Here is a 22,143-nt window from a genome sequence, read left to right on the forward strand (position 1 = left end):
GAGGTACATGGGGTAATAGCCAAGCCTCTGCATTTATGTTTACCAGTATGAATGGTCACAACATTAGTTACTAAATTAGCAAGCCTTACTAAATTAATTACTTTCCCCAAATCTCAGTAAACAAAGCTCCAGAATTTATGGCTACTTGAGGATGATAAAGCTGCTAAAATGTCTGCAGGTATCATGTCATCTGATAGTTTCTTTCCTCAAGAATTTTTTAATGAGAGAAGGAACTATTATAGATAATTATGTGCAAATAAACACAATTTCAAACGAATAAATCTGAACATGCCTGTTGTGGGTCGAGTTTCCTGGGAAGCAGATTCTGAGAGTTTGGCATGCAGGATGTGCAGGATGTTTATGACAGCGTGCCCTTGAGAAGGGAGGGGAAGGAAGCAGCGGTGGGCAGAGGGAGAAACCGAACTACGATGCAGGCCCAAGAGCAGCCTCAGCTGACCTAATGGAGAATTCTAGATCTGACATGGCCATTTAGGGCTGTCCCAAGTTGGGAGGATGGAGTCAGGTTTTTATGTCCTCCTGTCAATCAGTCACTGGATGCAGGTGGCCTTGGAAGGGTACGTGACCCTGGGTGAGTCGGCTTCTGTGCAGCTGAGGCAGTGCCCAAAGAGGGCTGACAACTGAAAGCCATCTTCCGGTGCACACACAGCAGCTGGGACAGTAAGTCTTTTATTCATGAAGGGGGATCTGGGTGACACATCACAGCACCCATCTCAATGTCCTACTGAGAATTTATAAAACCGAGTCAAAAATAAATTCTAAGAATTCAGAAAAACAAGAAGGATGGAGGATGATGAGAATAATTATGGTGTTTGGACTGACAAGCCTTCCACGTGGAGGGTCCAGAGGTGAGGCTGGCCTAGAGTTTTGATAAAGGAGGAGCTGACATGTTCCAATGAAGACGCCCAGAAGGGGACAAAGGGGGAGATGTGCAAGGGTGAAAGGCTGTGATGGCAGAAAAGGGCAAGACGTGTACAAGGATGACAATGAGATTGGTTTTCCTGCAGCAAGATGTTGAGCAAAATTAAAAGAGACAGAAGCAGATGTCGGCGGGGAGCCTTGATACTCTTAATCGGCTTCGACTTAAGAAACAAGTAGTAAACATTGAAGGCTTCGGAGAAAACAATTCTTTCTGCTGCATATAGAGCAGATTGGAGGGTGAGGATGGAGGCAGAGGGGTTACCTGTGAGGTGTGGAATAGCTTGGGGGACTTTAGCTGTTCCCACAGTGTCACCCCCCACCTAGGGTTCAGATCAGACTGAGCAAGCGAGGTACCCAGGGTGCAAAATTTGTGTTTGCACGCCTGACAGTGAGCGCTTGCCTCACCCAAGTCCCGACCCTGCCCTCACCAAACCAACCCAAATGAATATATTTCAACAAAAACAGTATACCTGCTGTGTAAAGGCCATTTCAAAGCAAGCTCCCTGCACACAGAACCCTCGCCGGTGAGCGCACAAGAGTAAGATGTGTGCATGTGGGCTCTGAGTGTTTAGCTCACGGGGTGAGGGAAGGTTTCTCTGAGGAGGAAACATTTGAGCTGAGACCCGAAAGCATTATCCACGTGGCGTGGATGGGAAAAAGCATTTCAGACAAACAAACAAACAAAAAAGGCATTAAAAAAAACAGCTTGTGGAGAGACTCTGCAACAAAAATGCATTAAGTTGTAGAATTATGTATATAATCCTCTTAAAGTATTAGAGGACAAGAAGAGGTGCTACCAAGAGCCGGAAAGCACCACACCCCATTTGTCTTTATGACGAAAGAGGTCAAAGATAATAAAAGACAAATGGGTTAACTGATTACCTTTTTAAATTCCCCAAGGCACCATTAAGGTTTGAAATTCTAGATGTCAACATCATATTCTACTGAACATGGTTGAGCTACAACTTAGAGCAAAAACAGGAAGGAGATAAGGGATATTGTTGAAAGGAAAATAATGCATGTATAAGAAGGCATTTATAAGAAAACTACCTAAATAACAGTTCATTCTTCCCCCTGCAGGGTTATGAGCCTGATCCCAGCATAACCAAGTTGGCAGAGCAGTATGCCAAGGAGGTATGCTCCTTATATGTAAAGGTGTAACTGTCTTTCCCTGTCCCGTGAAGTTCTTTAACCGGCTTGCTCGTGTATGCCAGAACGGTACCAAGCTGTCACTGATGAACGATCCATTGGAAGCGGCTCGTGGAGGCAATGTATTAATTACAGACACTTGGATAAGTATGGGGCAAGAAGAGGAGAAGAAAAAGCGGCTCCAGGCTTTCCAGGGTTACCAGGTTACAATGAAGGTACAAACTGATGCCTCTCTGAAGGTTCATTAATTCCATTCATAAAGGCCAGAATCATCTAATAACTCATTCACTTTGGGGAGAACAGACTCTCCCTTCGTTCCCTATAAAGGACTCGCTGACTGTATCCCCCAGTGATTTCTCTCCCCCTGAAGACTAGCTCTGTCCTTTGGAAAGACACTTTTGTCTGGGATGAAGGAATTGAAACCCAGGCAGAAGAGAGAAGCAAGCTTTACCCTCTCACAATGGTGGAGGCATCAGAATTCTTTGCCCTTTGTGTCTCTTTGCAGACCTTTTCTGTGTATTTACATAGTCCTACACACACACACACACACACACACACACACACACACACACACCCCTCCACCCCTAATGATTTATCATAAATGGTAGGTTAGACATATTATTGTGACTTATTTTTTCCACCTAACAAATCTTAGATTTTCTTGTCCATTCATTCAGATATTTTTCATTCTTTTTAATGGCTGCATAGAATTCCAAAGTATGAGTGGAACATATTTTACCTAAAATGTTTCCTGTTGAAAAATTAGGCTATCTCCAATTATCCCAATTACAAACAATGCTGCAATGAAGATCATTATATATATATTTCTTTGTGCAGGTATTACTAGAGAATAGAATCCTCCTTCTAGGGAGAAGAATTTCTGGATGAAGTGGTATATACTTTTGAAAATACGAGAAATGCTGCTAAACTGCCCACCCAAAAAGGATTGACAATTTATACTCCCTCCACACTCTCTCCGTTCTTAGTTGCAATTTACATTTTTAATTTTTAAAAATCTGTATCTCATGCTTTTTAAAATTTGTATTTCTCTGATTACTATGAAGTTAAACATCTTTTCATGTTTATTGGCCATTTCCATATCTTTTTCTATAAACTATAATATTCTTTCATATATTATCCTTTGCCTATTTTCTATTGTTTTTTTAACAAAAACAAAAAAAATTTAGTACAAAGGCAGTAATTTTGAGGTAATAATTTATGAGGGAATGTAGTTTTGAATCTGTAAGTGAACGATGAAAATGGATGGCAAAATGTAATTTTCAGGAATTAACTGTTAGAGAAAATTAAAATTACTAGGACATTTGCATGAAGAATGAACCACCTAGTGCATAGTGCCCATAATCCTGTTTAATGCACTCCTATCTCAGAGCTCTTTTTCAAAATTGTTTTAATTAGTAATGAAGTATGTTTCAAGTGCCAAAGACCATAATTTGGAGATAAGCTAAAAATATAACACTATCATGTAAAGGCAACCTTTAAAATACATGGGGGTATAACTGGTGACTTTTGCTATCAGCCACATATTACCCTAGTAGAGTTCTTTACTGAAGTGTCCATTAACTCACTAGACAGAGTACCAGAAAACTGAGTTAGTGGTTTAATTTGGAGTGGTGATCTCCCAAATCAAAAAAAATGACTAGAAAGTTCCATAAGTTGAAAGTACCATATACATTTCCGATGGGTGCCTTGAGCTTAAACCCTCACTCTGCCCCTTTATCTCTCCCTTTGCATTGACCTTTGACCCCGGGTCAGAGTCAGAGACTGACTGAAGAAGACAAATGTGATAGCCACATATAAGAGTCAAAACACAGTCTTAACCCCATCTCTTCTTTAGATGGCTAAAGTTGCTGCTTCTGACTGGACATTTTTACACTGCTTGCCCAGAAAGCCAGAAGAAGTGGACGATGAAGTGTTTTATTCTCCACGATCACTTGTGTTCCCAGAGGCCGAAAACAGAAAGTGGACAATCATGGTAAGCAAGAAATGGGGACTGGAGGATAGGGAATTCTCTGTGTGGCCCCCTACTTGGTCATTCATGCCTTTTGGTAAATAATAAGCAGCTGGGATTACCCACATACATTACTTGCTCAGATGGCATCTACTTTTTTTTCAGAAAGTTCATAATAGATTATTATTGCTTAAAGCATTTATAGTGTATTTTCAATGGAGTAAAACTGACCCCCATCGAAATATATCTATTTTAGTCAAAATTCTTACTGTTCTTGATCAGTGTGAGCACCAGCCACCATTGCCTGCCAACCATGATAAGTTGTATAATTCTTATACAATAATTTAAAAATCCCCTTGTTAATGTTTATAGAAGCCCCAAATTCAGTGCCTGGCACAAAGTGGGCATTCAAAGAAATCTTATTTCCTTTCTCCTCTCTTTCTTCCTTTCATTCCTTGCCTAGATAATTGTTTGGTTCTCTATTGGCTTTAGCCCCACAGACACGTTTGTTTTTAGGTATAGAACATTTCCAAAATTGCAGCAAGACTAATCTTAAAAATTATTAGTCCCTTTAACAAAATGCCACTAGTTTCATCTTCATCACCACTATTCTAGGAAATATTAACCTCACATCTCTGCTTTACAATATCCCAAACACCACTGTCTTTTCTGGAAAATGGAATACTCCAGTGCCATAATTTAGTACCACCATCTTTTAGCGATTTAACTGATCTCAATTACTATACCAGCCAGGGTCTTACTGGCAAACAATAGAGTCCCCTTCAGGTAGAGAAATAAAAAGGAATTTGTTAAAAGACATTAGGCACCTCTCAGAATCTCTGGAGAAAGAGGGTGTAGCGAATCATTCTTGTATACCACATATTCAGAAACAACACAGGCAGGAAAATTGCCCAGCAACACTGTGGTTCTTCTGTAACCAAAACACCACTGACACAGCCACCCATAGCCTGGTACCTAATGCCCTGGAAACAAAATGCCAGATAGTCCATTATAGTTTCCCCCACCTGCATATGAACCAGAAGATCCAATCTCCCAGAGATGGCTTCCACTGCATGTTGTTCACTTATGGCTGCAAGATGCAGCTGAGTGGCATGCCTGCACCCCAGCTACAAGGGAGTCTGGGAAATGCAGTTTATAGCTCTCAGTATACGGAGTTGATAAAAACAAGCTGGAAAGGACTATCTGCTAATTATTTATGTAATCTATAAATGGATATAGATAGGGTTATTGTGAGCATTAAATAATGCATGTAAAACATTTAGTATGTTATCTAACGCACTGTAAATATTGTTATTATAATTATCATCACCATTATCATCTTCATTGTTGATCTAATGCAGTGACCAGCGGAGATTTGAGCTCTTACTATAGCTGACTGGAAGACAATCATGACTCCCTTTGCAATGAAAAGTTGTGTATCAGGCCTAAATTTGTCATATCTAACAAGAGGGATGATTTTTTTTTTTTTTTTTTTTTTACTGTACCTTCCAGCTTGCCACCTCAGGACACTAACTTTGGCCAAAATGGCAATTGTCATGTCATTTAGACCGGTGCCTCTGAAGCTTTAATGTCCATTTGAATCACCTAGGGATCTTGTTAAAGTGCAGATTTGGAATTGTTCTGAGATGGGGTCCAAGATTCAGCATTTCTAACAAGCAAACAGGTAATGCAGATGCTGCTGTCCTGTGGACCACATTTTGAGAAGCAAAGATCCAGATGACGAAAAAGGAAATGTGACCTCTCCAACCAGATACCTCAGGAAGAAACATAGCAAAGAATTTGCCTCAGGCTCTATTCTTTATCAGAAGATGACTGAAGTTACAAAGATAAATTTTTTTCAACCCAAATCTGTTAAAATAGGTCCTTTGTTGAAATTCAGAGGGGGAAACTAAAAGTAAGCTTTCTAAAATATCATTTATGAAGAGTCTCTGCACATCTGAATATTTAAAGAGCTTATTATGCACATCTTTAAATTGAATTTACTTTAAAAATTAAGTACTTAATGCATTCACATAATTGAAATGTTTACAAGGGTGTATATATTATACATATACACAGTGAAATCTTATGGCCACCCATTTTCCACCATCTAAGTCCTACCACCATCTCTCCATCTCCCATCTTCCTTTCCCTAATGGGAAAATATATTTTAAAGAAAACAAGAGGCATGGTCATATTAAAATGAAAGCAGAGAATCTAAAATAGAAAGAATACTCGACTGGGAGTGAGGAGACTTGAATTCTATAACTGTCTTTGATGTCACAACTGTCAGCTGTGTCATATTGGATAAGTGTTACCTCTCTGGGTCCCAGTTTCCTCGCATATGAAATAAGCAGATCAAGCCATATAGATGGCAAATGATTTTTAATCTTAGGTCCTCAATCTCATTAACAGGCTACTTAGAGTCCTATGTTCAGAAGGTTCTAAGCCTGCCTGTGGTCTTGGAAGGAAAGAGTGGCATAATTGACTAGTGAGACCTGACATGGATTCTGGAAGGGGGTTGGTGACACACATGCTGTCCTCTTTATGTCTCTGAGCCAGATGAGTTGGCAGTCCCATTGAATTAAGTTCATTTCAGCAATCATATACTGAGCATCTACTGTGTGCCAGGCCCTCTGGCAGGCACTGGAGATAAAAAAATGAATACTGTGCAGTCCCCACATAGCCTGTACAATTCATAGAAGCATGGCATTTTCAAGAGGGATGAGACCTTAGAGATTGTCTAAATTCCTATTTCATAGGCAAAGAAATTATTCTTAGACAGCTTATTTAGAATGGCATTTAGGCTCAGCATTGCTGTGATAGAGTCTTCTGGGATGTTCTAAAGGCACAATACTTGTTTTCCTCTAGAATTTCCCTATCCAATACAGTAGCCACTAGGTGCATGTGGCTCTTTAACTTTTTTTTTTTTTTTTTGGCTGTGCCGTGCAGCATGTGTGGTCTTGGTTCCCTGAACAGGGATAGAACCGGCGCCCCCTGCAGTGGAAGCGTGGAGTCTTAACCACTGGACCGCCAGGGTAGTCCCTATATTTAGACTTAAGCTAATTAAAAGATAATAAAATATAAGATTCAATTCCTCAGACATACTAACCACATTTTAAGTGCTCAAAAGCCACATATGGCTGGTGGCTACACTATTTGTATTGGACAGCACAGACATAGAACATTTCCATCATAGCAGAAAGTCCTATTGGATAGCACTACTGTCTAGAGAATGATTTCCACACACAATTTCATTTACAATCAGGATAGAAGAAGGAAGGAAAGATACAATCTACCCTCAAGTTCTGAGGTGCCCATAATGACTAATGTAATAACTAAATAAGGTGAAGGGCTTGTTCTAAAAGCATGTAACATTTTTAAAGCAAAAGTGTACTCTTTGAGCACTCACGGTAGCTTTTTTTTTTTTTTTTTTTGCGGTAGTTGGGCCTCTCACTGTTGTGGCCTCTCCCAGTGCGGAGCACAGGCTCCGGACACACAGGCTCAGCGGCCATGGCTCACGGGCCCAGCCGCTCTGCGGCATATGGGATCCTCCCGGACCGGGGCACGAACCCGTGTCCCCTGCATCGGCAGGCGGACTCTCAACCACTGCGCCACCAGGGAAGCCCACTCACAGTAGCTTTTTAAGGCCTTCATGCTGGGTGATTTCCAGCAGTGCTGTTCAGAACACTCCAGTAATCACATCATTCTCTCCATAGGGCACAGGCCTTTTGATCTCTTTGTTTAAAACACACACACACACACACACACACACACACACACACACATGCACACATATACACACACACACGGACCTGCACCCTCTCCTTCCCACAAAGCTACCTTTTGTATTTTGTATTTTTCAATAATTACTAAGGCTGTAGGACTCATCAAGAGTCGGGTTTCTTCCTCTGCCTACAAATTTTACTGTGGAGCTGAAGTAACCTAAAGGGATCCTGCAAAAAATCTTCCACTTCAAAGCACTGCTATCGTGATGACCCTTAGATACACAACACTATTGCGAACGTAGTTCATAGTATTTTATTGTCTCTTCTCTCCAAGTTAGGGGTGCCAGATAAAATACAGGATACCCAGCTAAATTGGAGTTTCAAATAAACAATAAATAATTGTTTAGTATAGATGTGTCCCATGCAATATTTGGAACATATTTATAGTTTAAGAAAAATTGTTGTTTATCTGAAATGCCTATTTATTTATTTATGTATGTATATATGTATGTATGTGTCTAACTAAATCTGGCAACTCCATTCCTAACTGACTTTCTAAGATTTAATATTTGAAAATAAATTTGACATATGCAGTGACCATTAAAAACCAAACCAAACCAAACCTGAGATGTGATCCCAGGAACCCATAAAAAAGATTAAAATATTTTCCTGGAACATGTTCTTTTTTTTTTTTTTTTTTTTTTTTTGCCTTATAACAAATTTAATCAGTTATACATATACATATGTTTCCATATCCCCTCCCTTTTGCGTCTCCCTCCCACCCTCCCTATCCCACCCCTCCAGGCGGTCACAAAGCACCGAGCTGATCTCCCTGTGCTCTGCGGCTGCTTCCCACTAGCTATCTATCTTACGTTTGGTAGTGTATATATGTCCATGCCGCTCTTTCACTTTGTCACAGCTTACCCTTCCCCCTCCCCATATCCTCAAGTCCATTCTCTAGTAGGTCTGTGTCTTTATTCCTGTTTTACCCCTAGGTTCTTCATGACATTTTTTTTTCTTAAATTCCATATATATGTGTTAGCATACAGTATTTGTCTTTCTCTTTCTGACTTACTTCACTCTGTATGACAGACTCTAGGTCTATCCACCTCATTACAAATAGCTCAATTTCATTTCTTTTTATGGCTGAGTAATATTCCATTGTATATATGTGCCACATCTTCTTTATCCATTCATCCGATGATGGACACTTAGGTTGTTTCCATCTCCGGGCTATTGTAAATAGGGCTGCTATGAACATTTTGGTACATGTCTCTTTTTGAATTATGGTTTTCTCGGGGTATATGCCCAGTAGTGGGATTGCTGGGTCATATGGTAGTTCTATTTGTAGTTTTTTAAGGAACCTCCATACCGTTCTCCATAGCGGCTGTACCAATTCACATTCCCACCAGCAGTGCAAGAGTGTTCCCTTTTTTCCACACCCTCTCCAGCATTTATTGTTTCTAGATTTTTTGATGATGGCCATTCTGACTGGTGTGAGATGATATCTCATTGTAGTTTTGATTTGCATTTCTCTAATGAGTAAAGATGTTGAGCATCCTTTCATGTGTTTGTTGGCAGTCTGTATATCTTCTGTGGAGAAATGTCTATTTAGGTCTTCTGCCCATTTTTGGATTGGGTTGTTTGTTTTTTTGTTATTGAGCTGCATGAGCTGCTTATAAATTTTGGAGATTAATCCTTTGTCAGTTGCTTCATTTGCAAATATTTTCTCCCATTCTGAGGGTTGTCTTTTGGTCTTGTTTATGGTTTCCTTTGCTGTGCAAAAGCTTTGAAGTTTCATTAGGTCCCATGTGTTTATTTTTGTCTTTATTTCCATTTCTCTAGGAGGTGGGTCAAAAAGGATCTTGCTGTGATTTATGTCATAGAGTGTTCTGCCTATGTTTTCCTCTAAGAGTTTGATAGTGTCTGGCCTTACATTTAGGTCTTTAATCCATTTTGAGCTTATTTTTGTGTATGGTGTTAGGGAGTGATCTAATCTCATACTTTTACATGTACCTGTCCAGTTTTCCCAACACCACTTATTGAAGAGACTGTCCTTTCTCCACTGTACATTCCTGCCTCCTTTATCAAAGATAAGGTGACCATATGTCCGTGGGTTTATCTCTGGGCTTTCTATCCTCTTCCATTGATCTATCTTTCTGTTTTTGTGCCAGTACCATACTGTCTTGATTACTGTAGCTTTGTAGTATAGTCTGAAGTCAGGGAGCCTGATTCCTCCAGCTCCATTTTTCGTTCTCAAGATTGCTTTGGCTATTCGGGGTCTTTTGTGTTTCCATACAAATTGTGAAATTTTTTGTTCTAGTTCTGTGAAAAATGCCAGTGGTAGTTTGATAGGGATTGCATTGAATCTGTAGATTGCTTTGGGTAGTAGAGTCATTTTCACAATGTTGATTCTTCCAATCCAAGAACATGGTACATCTCTCCATCTATTTGTATCATCTTTAATTTCTTTCATCAGTGTCTTATAATTTTCTGCATACAGGTCTTTTGTCTCCTTAGGTAGGTTTATTCCTAGATATTTTATTCTTTTTGTTGCAATGGTAAATGGGAGTGTTTCCTTGATTTCACTTTCAGATTTTTCATCATTAGTATATAGGAATGCCAGAGATTTCTGTGCATTAATTTTGTATCCTGCAACTTGACCAAATTCATTGATTAGCTCTAGTAGTTTTCTGGTAGCATCTTTAGGATTCTCTATGTATAGTATCATGTCATCTGCAAACAGTGACAGCTTTACTTCTTCTTTTCCGATTTGGATTCCTTTTATTTCCTTTTCTTCTCTGATTGCTGTGGCTAAAACTTCCAAAACTAGGTTGAATAAGAGTGGTGAGAGTGGGCAACCTTGTCTTGTTCCTGATCTTAGTGGAAATGGTTTCAGTTTTTCACCATTGAGGACGATGCTGGCCGTGGGTTTGTCATATATGGCCTTTATTATGTTGAGGAAAGTTCCCTCTATGCCTACTTTCTGCAGGGTTTTTATCATAAATGGGTGTTGAATTTTGTCGAAAGCTTTCTCTGCATCTATTGAGATGATCATATGGTTTTTCTCCTTCAATTTGTTAATATGGTGTATCACGTTGATTGATTTGCGTATATTGAAGAATCCTTGCATTCCTGGAATAAACCCCACTTGATCATGGTGTATGATCCTTTTAATGTGCTGTTGGATTCTGTTTGCTAGTAGTTTGTTGAGGATTTTTGCATCTATGTTCATCAGTGATATTGGCCTGTAGTTTTCTTTCTTTGTGACATCCTTGTCTGGTTTTGGTATCAAGGTGATGGTGGCCTCGTAGAATGAGTTTGGGAGTGTTCCTCCCTCTGCTATATTTTGGAAGAGTTTGAGAAGGATAGGTGTTAGCTCTTCTCTAAATGCTTGATAGAATTCGCCTGTGAAGCCATCTGGTCCTGGGCTTTTGTTTGTTGGAAGATTTTTTATCACAGTTTCAATTTCAGTGCTTGTGATTGGTCTGTTCATATTTTCTATTTCTTCCTGATTCAGTCTTGGCAGGTTGTGCATTTCTAAGAATTTGTCCATTTCTTCCAGGTTGTCCATTTTATTGGCATAGAGTTGCTTATAGTAATCTCTCATGATCCTTTGTATTTCTGCAGTGTCAGTTGTTACTTCTCCTTTTTCATTTCTAATTCTATTGATTTGAGTCTTCTCCCTTTTTTTCTTGATGAGTCTGGCTAATGGTTTATCAATTTTGTTTATCTTCTCAAAGAACCAGCTTTTAGTTTTATTGATCTTTGCTATCGTTTCCTTCATTTCTTTTTCATTTATTTCTGATCTGATTTTTATGATTTCTTTCCTTCTGCTAACTTTGGGATGTTTTTGTTCTTCTTTCTCTAATTGCTTTAGGTGCAAGGTTAGGTTGTTTATTCGAGATGTTTCCTGTTTCTTAAGGTGGGATTGTATTGCTATAAACTTCCCTCTTAGAACTGCTTTTGCTGCATCCCATAGGTTTTGGGTCGTCGTGTCTCCATTGTCATTTGTTTCTAGGTATTTTTTAATTTCCTCTTTGATTTCTTCAGTGATCACTTCGTTATTAAGTAGTGTATTGTTTAGCCTCCATGTGTTTGTATTTTTTACAGATCTTTTCCTGTAATTGATATCTAGTCTCATAGCATTGTGGTCGGAAAAGATACTTGATACAATTTCAATTTTCTTAAATTTACCAAGGCTTGATTTGTGACCCAAGATATGATCTATCCTGGAGAATGTTCCATGAGCACTTGAGAAAAATGTGTATTCTGTTGTTTTTGGATGGAATGTCCTATAAATATCAATTAAGTCCATCTTGTTTAATGTATCATTTAAAGCTTGTGTTTCCTTATTTATTTTCATTTTGGATGATCTGTCCATTGGTGAAAGTGGGGTGTTAAAGTCCCCTACTATGAGTGTGTTACTGTCGATTTCTCCTTTTATGGCTGTTAGTATTTGCCTTATGTATTGAGGTGCTCCTATGTTGGGTGCATAAATATTTACAATTGTTATATCTTCTTCTTGGATCGATCCCTTGATCATTAGGTAGTGTCCTTCTTTGTCTCTTCTAGTAGTCTTTATTTTAAAGTCTATTTTGTCTGATATGAGAATTGCTACTCCAGCTTTCTTTTGGTTTCCATTTGCATGGAATATCTTTTTCCATCCCCTTACTTTCAGTCTGTATGTGTCTCTAGGTCTGAAGTGGGTCTCTTGTAGACAGCATATATATGGGTCTTGTTTTTGTATCCATTCAGCCAATCTGTGTCTTTTGGTGGGAGCATTTAGTCCATTTACATTTAAGGTAATTATTGATATGTATGTTCCTGTTCCCATTTTCTTAATTGTTTTGGGTTCATTATTGTAGGTCTTTTCCTTCTGTTGTGTTTCTTGCCTAGAGAAGTTCCTTTAGCATTTGTTGTAAAGCTGGTTTGGTGGTGCTGAATTCTCTCAGCTTTTGCTTGTCTGTAAACGTTTTAATTTCTCCATCAAATCTGAATGAGATCCTTGCTGGGTAGAGTAATCTTGGTTGCAGGTTTTTCTCCTTCATCACTTTAATTATGTCCTGCCACTCCCTTCTGGCTTGTAGAGTTTCTGCTGAGAGATCAGCTGTTATCCTGATGGGGATTCCCTTGTGTGTTATTTGTTGTTTTTGCCTTGCTGCTTTTAATATGATTTCTTTGTGTTTAATTTTTGACAGTTTGATTAATATGTGTCTTGGCGTATTTCTCCTTGGATTTATTCTGTATGGGACTCTCTGTGCCTCCTGGACTTGATTAACTATTTCCTTTCCCATATTAGGGAAGTTTTCAACTATAATCTCTTCAAATATTTTCTCAGTCCCTTTCTTTTTCTCTTCTTCTTCTGGAACCCCTATAATTCGAATGTTGGTGCGTTTAATGTTGTCCCAGAGGTCTCTGAGACTGTCCTCTGTTCGTTTCATTCTTTTTTCTTTATTTTGCTCTGCAGCAGTTATTTCCACTATTTTATCTTCCACCTCACTTATCCGTTCTTCTGCCTCAGTTATTCTACTATTGATCCCATCTAGAGTATTTTTTATTTCATGTATTGTGTTTTTAATCGATGCTTGATTCATCTTTAGTTCTTCTAGGTCCTTGTTAACTGTTTCTTGCATTTTGTCTATTCTATTTCCAAGATTTTGGATCTGGGAAATAGAATCTTGGATCATCTTTACCATCATTATTCTGAATTCTTTTTCAGGTAGACTGCCTATTACCTCTTCATTTGTTAGATCTGGTGGGTTTTTATCTTGCTCCTTCTCCTGCTGTGTGTTTTTCTGTCTTCTCATTTTGCTTATGTTACTGTGTTTGGGGTCTCCTTTTTGCAGGCTGCAGGTTCAAAGTTCCTGTTGTTTTTGGTGTCTGACCCCAGTGGCTAAGGTTGGTTTAGTGGGTTGTGTAGGCTTCCTGGTGGAGGGGACTAGTGCCTGTGTTCTGGTGGATGAGGCTGGATCTTGTCTTTCTGGTGGGCAGGTCCACGTCTGGTGGTGTGTTTTGGGGTGTCTGCAGACTTTTTATGAGTTTAGGCCACCTCTCTGCTAATGGGTGGCGTTGTGTTCCTGTCTTGCTAGTTGTTTGGCTTAGGGTGTCCAGCACTGTAGCCTGCTGGTCGTTGAGTGAAGCTGGGTGCTGGTGTTGAGATGGAGATCTCTGGAAGATTTTTGCCGTTTGATATTATGTGGAGCTGGGAGGTCTCTTGTGGACCAGTGTCCTGAAGTTGGCTCTCCCACCTCAGAGGCACAGCACTGACTCCTGGCTCCTCAATTTGGGATGATGTGTTGTCTATTCATGTATTCCACAGATGCAGGGTACATCAAGTTGATTGTGGAGCTTTAATCCGCTGCTTCTGAGGCTGCTGGGAGAGGTTTCCCTTTCTCTTCTTTGTTCTCACAGCTCCTGGGTCTCAGCTTTGGATTTGGCCCCGCCTCTGCGTGTAGGTCGCCGGAGGGCGTCTGTTCTTCGCTCAGGCAGGACAGGGTTAAAGGAGCAGCCTCTTCGGGGACTCTGGCTCACTCAGGCCGGGCGGGAGGGAGGGGCATGGAGTGCGGGGCGAGCCTGCAGCGGCAAAGGTCGGCGTGACGTTGCACCAGCCCGAGGCGCGCCGTGCGTTCTCCCAGGGAAGCCGCCCCTGGATCCCGGGACCCCGGCAGTGGCGGGCTGCACAGGCTCCCGGAAGGGCGGTGTGGGCAGTGACCTGCGGTCGCACACAGGCTTCTTGGCGGTGGCAGCAGCAGCCCCAGCGTCCCACGCCCGTCTCTGGGCTCCGCGCTTTCAGTCGCGACTCGCGCCCGTCTGCGGAGCCCTTTTAAGCAGCGCTCTTAATCCCCTCTCCTCGCGCACCAGGAAACCAAGAGGGAAGAAAAAGTCTCTTGCCTCTTCGGCAGCTCCAGAGTTTTCCCGGACTCCCTCCCGGCTAGCTGTGGCACATTAGCCCCCTTCAGGCTGAGTTCTCGCGGCCAGCCCCAGTCCTCTCCCTGCGCTCTGACCGAAGCCCGAGCCTCAGCTTCCAGCGCTGCGCGCCCCGGCGGGCGAGCAGACAAGCCTCTCGGGCTGCTGAGTGCCGCTCGGCACTGATCCTCTGTGTGGGGATCTCTCCGCTTTGCCCTACCCAGGTATGTGGGGAGTTTCTTGCCTTTTGGGAGGTCTGGGGTCTTCTGCCAGTGTTCAGTAGGTGTTCTGTAGGAGTTGTTCCACGTGTAGCTGTATTTCTGGTGTATCCGTGGGGAGGAAGGTGATCTCCGCGTCTTACTCTTCCGCCATCTTCCTGGAACATGTTCTTATCCCAGTGTTTGACCTTTGTATTTTCTCCTTGTCATTCAGATCTCAACTTAAATGTCATTCTTTAACAAGATCTTCCCTGGCCACCTTCTCTTAAATGGTTTCCCAGCCTCCTTTATCCTGTTTTTTATTTTCTAATGACATTTATCACTCCTTGATATTTTCTTTTTTGTTTCTTGCCTGTCCCCTCCTTATAATGAAAACTCCTTCATAAGAGCATTGATCTTGTCTGTAATGTCCTTCATTATACCTAGAAGGGTACCTGACAAATACCCTAAATATGTGCTCAACACATTTTTGTAGCCTGCAGGCAATACAGAATACTGGTTGGTTCTAGAACATAGGCTTTGGAAATCAGGTTAATATTCTGGCTGTCTGCGTGATCTTGGGAAAGTACCATAACTCCTCTAAGCCCAGTTTATTCATATGAAAATGGTGGTCAAGGTCCAGGACAGGCGAGTCCAGATCCACCCCTTACTACCACCACTCAGGAAAATACCTATGCTTCAGTTTCCTCATCTGTATTTTATATCTCTTCCTACCTCACATAGTAGGAATGGATAATAAATAGTACGATGCACATAAAGCAGTCAGCACAGGGCCCAGCACATGGTAACTCTTCAATAAATACTTTCAATGGGCACATTTGAAAGACAAGACCTGCTCTTGCTTGGTCAAAAATCAAGAGCGGGCTTCCCTGGTGGCACAGTGGTTGAGAGTCCGCCTGCCGATGCAGGGGACATGGGTTTGTGCCCCAGTCCGGGAAGATCCCACATGCCGCGGAGCGGCTGGGCCCGTGAGCCATGGCCGCTGAGCCTGCGCATCCGGAGCCTGTGCTCCACAACGGGAGAGGCCACAACAGTGAGAGGCCCGCGTACCGCAAAAAAAAAAAAAAAAAAGAGCAAGAGCAAGTACCTGAAAGGCATTAAAACTACCTCTTCAGAGTGGAGTCAGAGAAACCTGGGTCCAAACCCAATTCTGTACTCTGTGTTGTTTCCAGGATTGAGTTTCTCATCTATAAGTGATAATAACACAAGCTGCCTTAGAAGGTTGTTGCGTTACATGAGATAATGGACAAACAGTTCTCTCTACCTCACTGTAGCACCTAGCACAGTGCCTGGCAAATACTTCTTAACCGACTAACACATGATAAGGCAGTCTGGTACATAGTAAGCACTCAATCAACATTTGTCATCACTGTTTCTGATCTTATTACTATTGTCATTATTGTGGAAGTTGGGAAGAGTAAAGGTGAAAATTCCCATTTTTGTAGCTGGCAGCCTAATGGGAAGCTGTACTCTTGGTTATAAATACTCTTTCATGAGGACCCAGATTCGGAAAGACATTATTCATTAACCTAAATGATTTACCTTAACTACTCTACATCTGATTTATTCTAAACTCCTCTAGGTTACAAGTAGCCAAACCACAGTGTAAACACAAGGATGGGAGGGGTTCTATTTCTCTAAAACCAGCCAATACCTAGGTTTCACTTATGACTAGAAAATCCAGTCATGGCTACCACCTTGGAATCTCACTTCAGCTCTCTCCCCCACTAGTCCTGGAATGAGGCCTAAATAAGCATGGTGTTTGTGTATGTATTTGGGTCACCCTGATCCCTCCTGACCTCCCTTTATCCAAATAAAAATAAATATTAGTTCAGAACCGTCCCCTTATCATTTCCTCGGGAAAACACATTTCAACCATAGGCCTTCAAAGCTGCAACCTGGACCCTCTTCCGTAGGTCTCTAAACAGTCTCTTGCTAATGTTTACCCATTTCTTTCTTCCTCTTTCTCTGTGTGTCATCCCAGGCTGTCATGGTGTCCCTGATGACAGATTACTCGCCTCAGCTCCAGAAGCCAAAGTTTTAATGCCGTGATGCTTCTCAAGAGAGAAACCATGTTCTTCAGTAACAGAATGAGTCAGTTTATGAGGGAAGGAGAAGAGAATCTAAGAAATAAACAAATCTTGATACAGGGTATATAGGTGAATGATGTATTGCTTTGCCATTGTGAAACCTTCCTGAAGCCCTTAATTTAAGTGCTGATGCACTGTAACACGTGGCTTAACTTCGTTTAAACTTTCTAATTCACAATTTCTGAGTTACATTTGGGTACCATATTCATAATCATATACATTTGCTTCAACTAAACATAAAATACTGTGTTCATAACACATAATGCCTAAGCCATTAAATGTAATCTATGCTTATTACCTTAATAAATTATCACCCACACTAATTTATAAGTAAACATTTACCAGACAGTCAGCTGCTGGTAGATATGTGGGCTGTGCTTATATCCCCTAGGACCAACAAGGGAGCCAGATGATCCATCTTGCTTATGTAATACAATTTTCAGGCAAATGAGGTAGACAGACATTCACTTATGGAGGCAAATGATGAAATTCTTAGAAAAACAGCTATAATTATGTCCAAACTCTGGAGTTTTTTCTAGTCATTTGTGGAAGGAGGGTCCTTCAAGAGCACACATCTCTTTTCTATAATAAATACTTAATGTTACAAGCCTACAGAAGCCTTTGGGAACAAGTGGTAAAACCATGAATACCTAGCTAGGAATATAACATCCACTAGTGACATTTTTGTAGGTTCAAATTCTCCAGCAGGACCAATTTAATTTTTTCATGTTTGTGCTCGTCATGCATCTAATCACACCACACACTGGGTAGTTCCATAAATCTACTACTTGCTACATTTTAGTCCATTTTTTTCCTCTAATTTTTCTTCAAGATAATAAAAATTTTCATTACTGGATTATTATGTAATTAAAGCTAGATGTCTCTTGTGGGTGAACACAATGTGTATTGTTGAATTATTATGATATAATTTGAAATCTTTAGTTCAAATGTTAAATACCTGAAACTTTAAAAATGTAACATATTTTACAGAGGACAAGAAAAGTAATTACCTTTATATTCCATTTCTACTATTGGAAGAATGTTTCCAGGCTGACTGACTGATATTCTTCAGCAGATAGCTATGACTTAAATGAGGGAGTATGAGATGAATTACAAATCAGATGTGCAATGAAGATGCAATAAAACATATTTAGTAGGGAGATGGGGGAAGGCTCATAATATTACAGGAAAAAAATCAATTTTTCTAGTAAATATCAAAGGTGACTTTCATGTTTATGGTAATTTATTGGGAGCACTTAAGAAAGAAAGAGTGGAGTTTCCTGAACTATCTTCTTTCAGCAGAGGGTATAAGAACAATTTAACTAGAAGGTGCCATGTGTCTACACACAAAGGACATAATACTGAGTATCACTCCACTTTCTAAATAGTCTCCTATGGTAATGAGCTCTCATCTCTTTACTGGCTATTCTCTGAACCAAATAGAAGGTATAATCTTCTTCCCTCAATCAGAAAGAACTTGTATTATTTTCTTGCCAAAATGTAGTCACCTTACCTCAAAACGCCCCAGAGCTTTCTTTTTTATGAACACACAAATTAACACTGTTCTCAACCTAAGCCTGTAGGAATTTATTTGCTTTCTTAACTTTTCATCTTAAGAAGACATTATTTATATTGTCAGGAATAAAGAAAACAGGGAAGGAAGATTTAGTATTGATATTACTTTTTCCAAAGCTATGTTATCTCCTGTTTCTTTTTACCCTTTCCTCCCTCACTCCCTTTCCTATGTAACTACTGTAATGACAGAGATTAACAATAACTCCATCAATGACCCTTGGGTTGCTGGTGTAGTAGATCCTATTGACTTAATTAATATAACTAGTCAAAGAGTTCCTTTCTTCCAGGCTTTCTCCACTGTAACACTGGAAGTAAAAACACCATGTGATTACACTGCAATGATTTCCATGTAGGGGAAGAATTATCAGTTGTTTTTTTTTTTCCTGCAGTGATGTTTCTAGGAACTTTAGAAAAATAATTCAATGTCAGATATTCGAACAAATATTGTGCTAACAATTTGACTATTGTAACACCCCCAGGCAGAAAGATCTGCATAGATTAGCATGGCAATGCCACATTAGAGCTCCTACACAAATAAGCGACCCTAGAACTTCAGTTAAAATGGTGAGGGTCTCTTGGTCCAATGCCTAAGTTCCAAGGCAAATCTTCTCATATGATAAAAAGGAATGAAGAATACATACAGAGAGGGTGTCCAGAACACATTCTTTTTTGGGCATTTTTGTCTTGGACATTCTCATCAATGGAGATGAGCTGCAGCATGTCTTCAGACATGGTGCTACTCAGCAATTTTGTAGGATTGATGACAAATATGAAAGGTCATATCAAAGAATGGAAAACTGGTCAAGTCACAATGATTGGACATCTACAACCAGGAACACTATATATTGACAGGCAAGATGTACTCTGTGCAAAGGCCTCAGGTAAAAGGTGTGAGTAAGGGTTAAAACCTGGTCTGCACTTCAGATACCAAGGCTTGTGCCTCCTTATAGGCCTTACAGCCAGGAGGAAGGAATGACATTTTTGTAAGTTGTCCAGCAAGAGGGGACACTTTTCAGTGTTTTATAAACCTGAATAGGTGCTTTGTTTTAAGTCACACAAAGGGCCAGTATCTGGTCGGGGTAGACCTACTTTCAGTTACTTACATCAGGAATTTTTTTCAATATCAGCTTGTACTTGATTAAAAGGAGACACATAGGGACACTTCAGTGATACTTTTGCAGTTTTGCCTCAGTTTCTGCCACAGTTTCAACGATATATTGCTTTGCCATTGTGAAACCTTCCTGAAGCCCTTAATTTAAGTGCTGATGCACTGTAATATTGGGAATGGAAATGATAGTATCTGCATTTTTGTGTGGCAAACACATGACACAGATCACTGAGGCAGGAATTTGCAATCAACTCTGCAGTTCTTTAATATTTTAAAGTAATTCATCCCTAATAATTATCCAGTAAATTCAATATCAATTATTGATGAAAGAATCGTGGTCAGAACAAATGGAAGTGCACTCCTTTATATGGACTAAATCTTTTCACAGTTTGAACAGTGCCTGACTTGTATCAATGACACTGGACTTAGTTTCTAATCCATGTTTTTGTGAAACTCATTCTCAGAGGCAATGCAAGTACAACAGCTGCCTTCTGGAGCAAAATCGTTAGGCAAGTGAATTTTTAAACTGGAGTGAGGCTTAGAAATGATCCAGATCATCCCTTCATTTTACAAAAGAAGGAAACAGGAAATAACAACAAAATGTTCCTAGGATAGAAAGATATTCTACAGGGAGGGATAATGCATGTGTTCAACACCCCTCTGCAAACTATCTGGGATCCTACAAATGTAGCCACTTGATTTGATTTACTTCAATGGCTGAATGGGGAATGGGAAACTGGCTGGTCCAGGACTTGGATTCTATGAGGCCAACAGATGAGAGGGGAGTTCACACCTAAGCAGAGATCGATACAGATTTCAGGGATGTGAACAGTGATCCAAAAAGCATTCATGTAGTAGATGCTGTTGGTGTCTCAACCAGATGTCTATTAACCTGGGTTCGCCCACCCCCCAGCTGCTGTCAGGGTGGGATACTAATGGCTCATAGCTGCCCCTTTTGCTACCCTCAGCCATCAGGAACCACCTAGCCCAGGAGGTTACACTCTCACCCTCATCCCACTACTGGCAGTCCACAGTCAGTGAGTAGCTGATAGGTGTACAAAAACTTGGCTCTCGTCCTTCTGGGCAGGACCAACCCTGTGGTGAAATTCATGCTCCAGAGCTTCCCTGGGGATTAGGCGGAAGCCAGTATCTGTCTGAGACCACATCCTTGGTTAGCTTTCCCTGATGCTTAACCTCCTTCCCTTGCTTCTCTTCTCCTGAGAGTGCTTCCTCAATAAATCATTTGCACAGGAATCCCCAACTCAGGCTCTGCTTCTAGGGAATCTGATCTAAGCAGATCCATGAATAAGAATTTTCAGAGATCTGTACTGCTGATCCTTCAGGCATCAAGGGAGGAGGAGGAAGATAAGAGGCCATTAGACAAATGGTGAAGAGCTCATGCTTAAGCAAGCAAAAAACTTTTCTGGTTACCAGGATCAGTCTTCCTTAAGAAGGAAGCAGAACATTATAAATAACAAATATTATTTTCCTGTCACATGTTGAAATTCATAATGAGGAATTTATTAGCTGAATGGAATAGGAGACCAATTTGCTCTCCCCAGAGAAGAGTACACCTGAGCTAACTGACAATATTGCAGGTTTATTTCTGTCACCGTGAAACACTATAGGTTGGCAACTCTGGCAGCTAGTCTGCCCTTTGCATTGCCTTCCTCACTTCCCCCAAAGCTTCTTATTCAGCAGGTCTGGATTGGGGCCTGAGAATCTGCATTTTAACATGTTCCTACAGATGCCAATGCTGCCAGTCCAGGGACCACACTTTGAGAATCATTGGTATGAGGTAATTCTAAAGAATTATTTGAGGTGTCTTTATCCCCACATCCATAAACCACCACCATAAAGCATTTGACATAACCCAGATCCTCTGACTATTAATCTGTCTTTGGAGCCACTGAGGCCTGGGTTTTATCCCTCCTCTGCTATATAACAGCCATCTAATCCTACTTTCCTTATCTGTAAAATGAGACTAATAATGCCCATCTCATAGTGTTGCTGAAAGGATTAAATGAATTAACATATATAAGAGTATTTGGCTTAAAGCAAGTGCTAAATAAATATTAGCCCCCTTTTATTTGATTGATTGTTTCTAATACTTTATATTTTTTCTTTGGCCCTTTATAACAAAATTATATCCCACCATCAGAAACACTGAGTAGAATAGCTTTCTGCCTAAAAAAAGGCAAAGAATGAGTTTGTCTTCTGAAGTTGGCAGAAGCCAGCAGCTGATGCTTCACTTGAGTCATCTCTTTCTAGAAGCTGCTTTGTGGATACCTATGCTACCCAGCTGAGTGGCCAGGCTCTTTGCCAAACCAAATCATGGAAGCCAACAAGTGCAAAAATCTAATCAAAGTGATAACACTTTTTAAAAATTTTAATTAATTTATTTTTTATACAGCAGGTTCTTTTTTTTAAGTTTATTTATTTAATTTTGGCTGCATTG

General features: G+C 40.4%; 1 protein-coding gene and 1 long non-coding RNA gene across 2 annotated transcripts in view; one reads left to right on the plus strand and one right to left on the minus strand.

Annotated features, from left to right (window-relative positions):
• The window catches only part of OTC (ornithine transcarbamylase), a 65,452-nt gene extending 47,550 nt beyond the window's left edge, over positions 1 to 17,902 (plus strand). The window contains exons 7-10 of the mRNA XM_082610286.1: positions 2,020 to 2,073; positions 2,154 to 2,303; positions 3,944 to 4,081; positions 16,897 to 17,902. Coding sequence (XP_082466412.1) covers positions 2,020 to 2,073; positions 2,154 to 2,303; positions 3,944 to 4,081; positions 16,897 to 16,956 — 402 coding nt within the window. The 3' untranslated portion in view covers positions 16,957 to 17,902. The remainder of the gene's footprint in view (positions 1 to 2,019; positions 2,074 to 2,153; positions 2,304 to 3,943; positions 4,082 to 16,896) is intronic.
• Positions 1 to 22,143, minus strand: part of LOC309796877 — a 175,120-nt gene that overhangs the window by 34,887 nt on the left and 118,090 nt on the right. The window lies entirely within an intron of this gene.

The sequence above is a fragment of the Mesoplodon mirus genome, assembly GCF_964341445.2.
Source record: "Mesoplodon mirus genome assembly, chromosome: X".
Lineage (NCBI taxonomy): Eukaryota > Metazoa > Chordata > Mammalia > Artiodactyla > Ziphiidae > Mesoplodon > Mesoplodon mirus.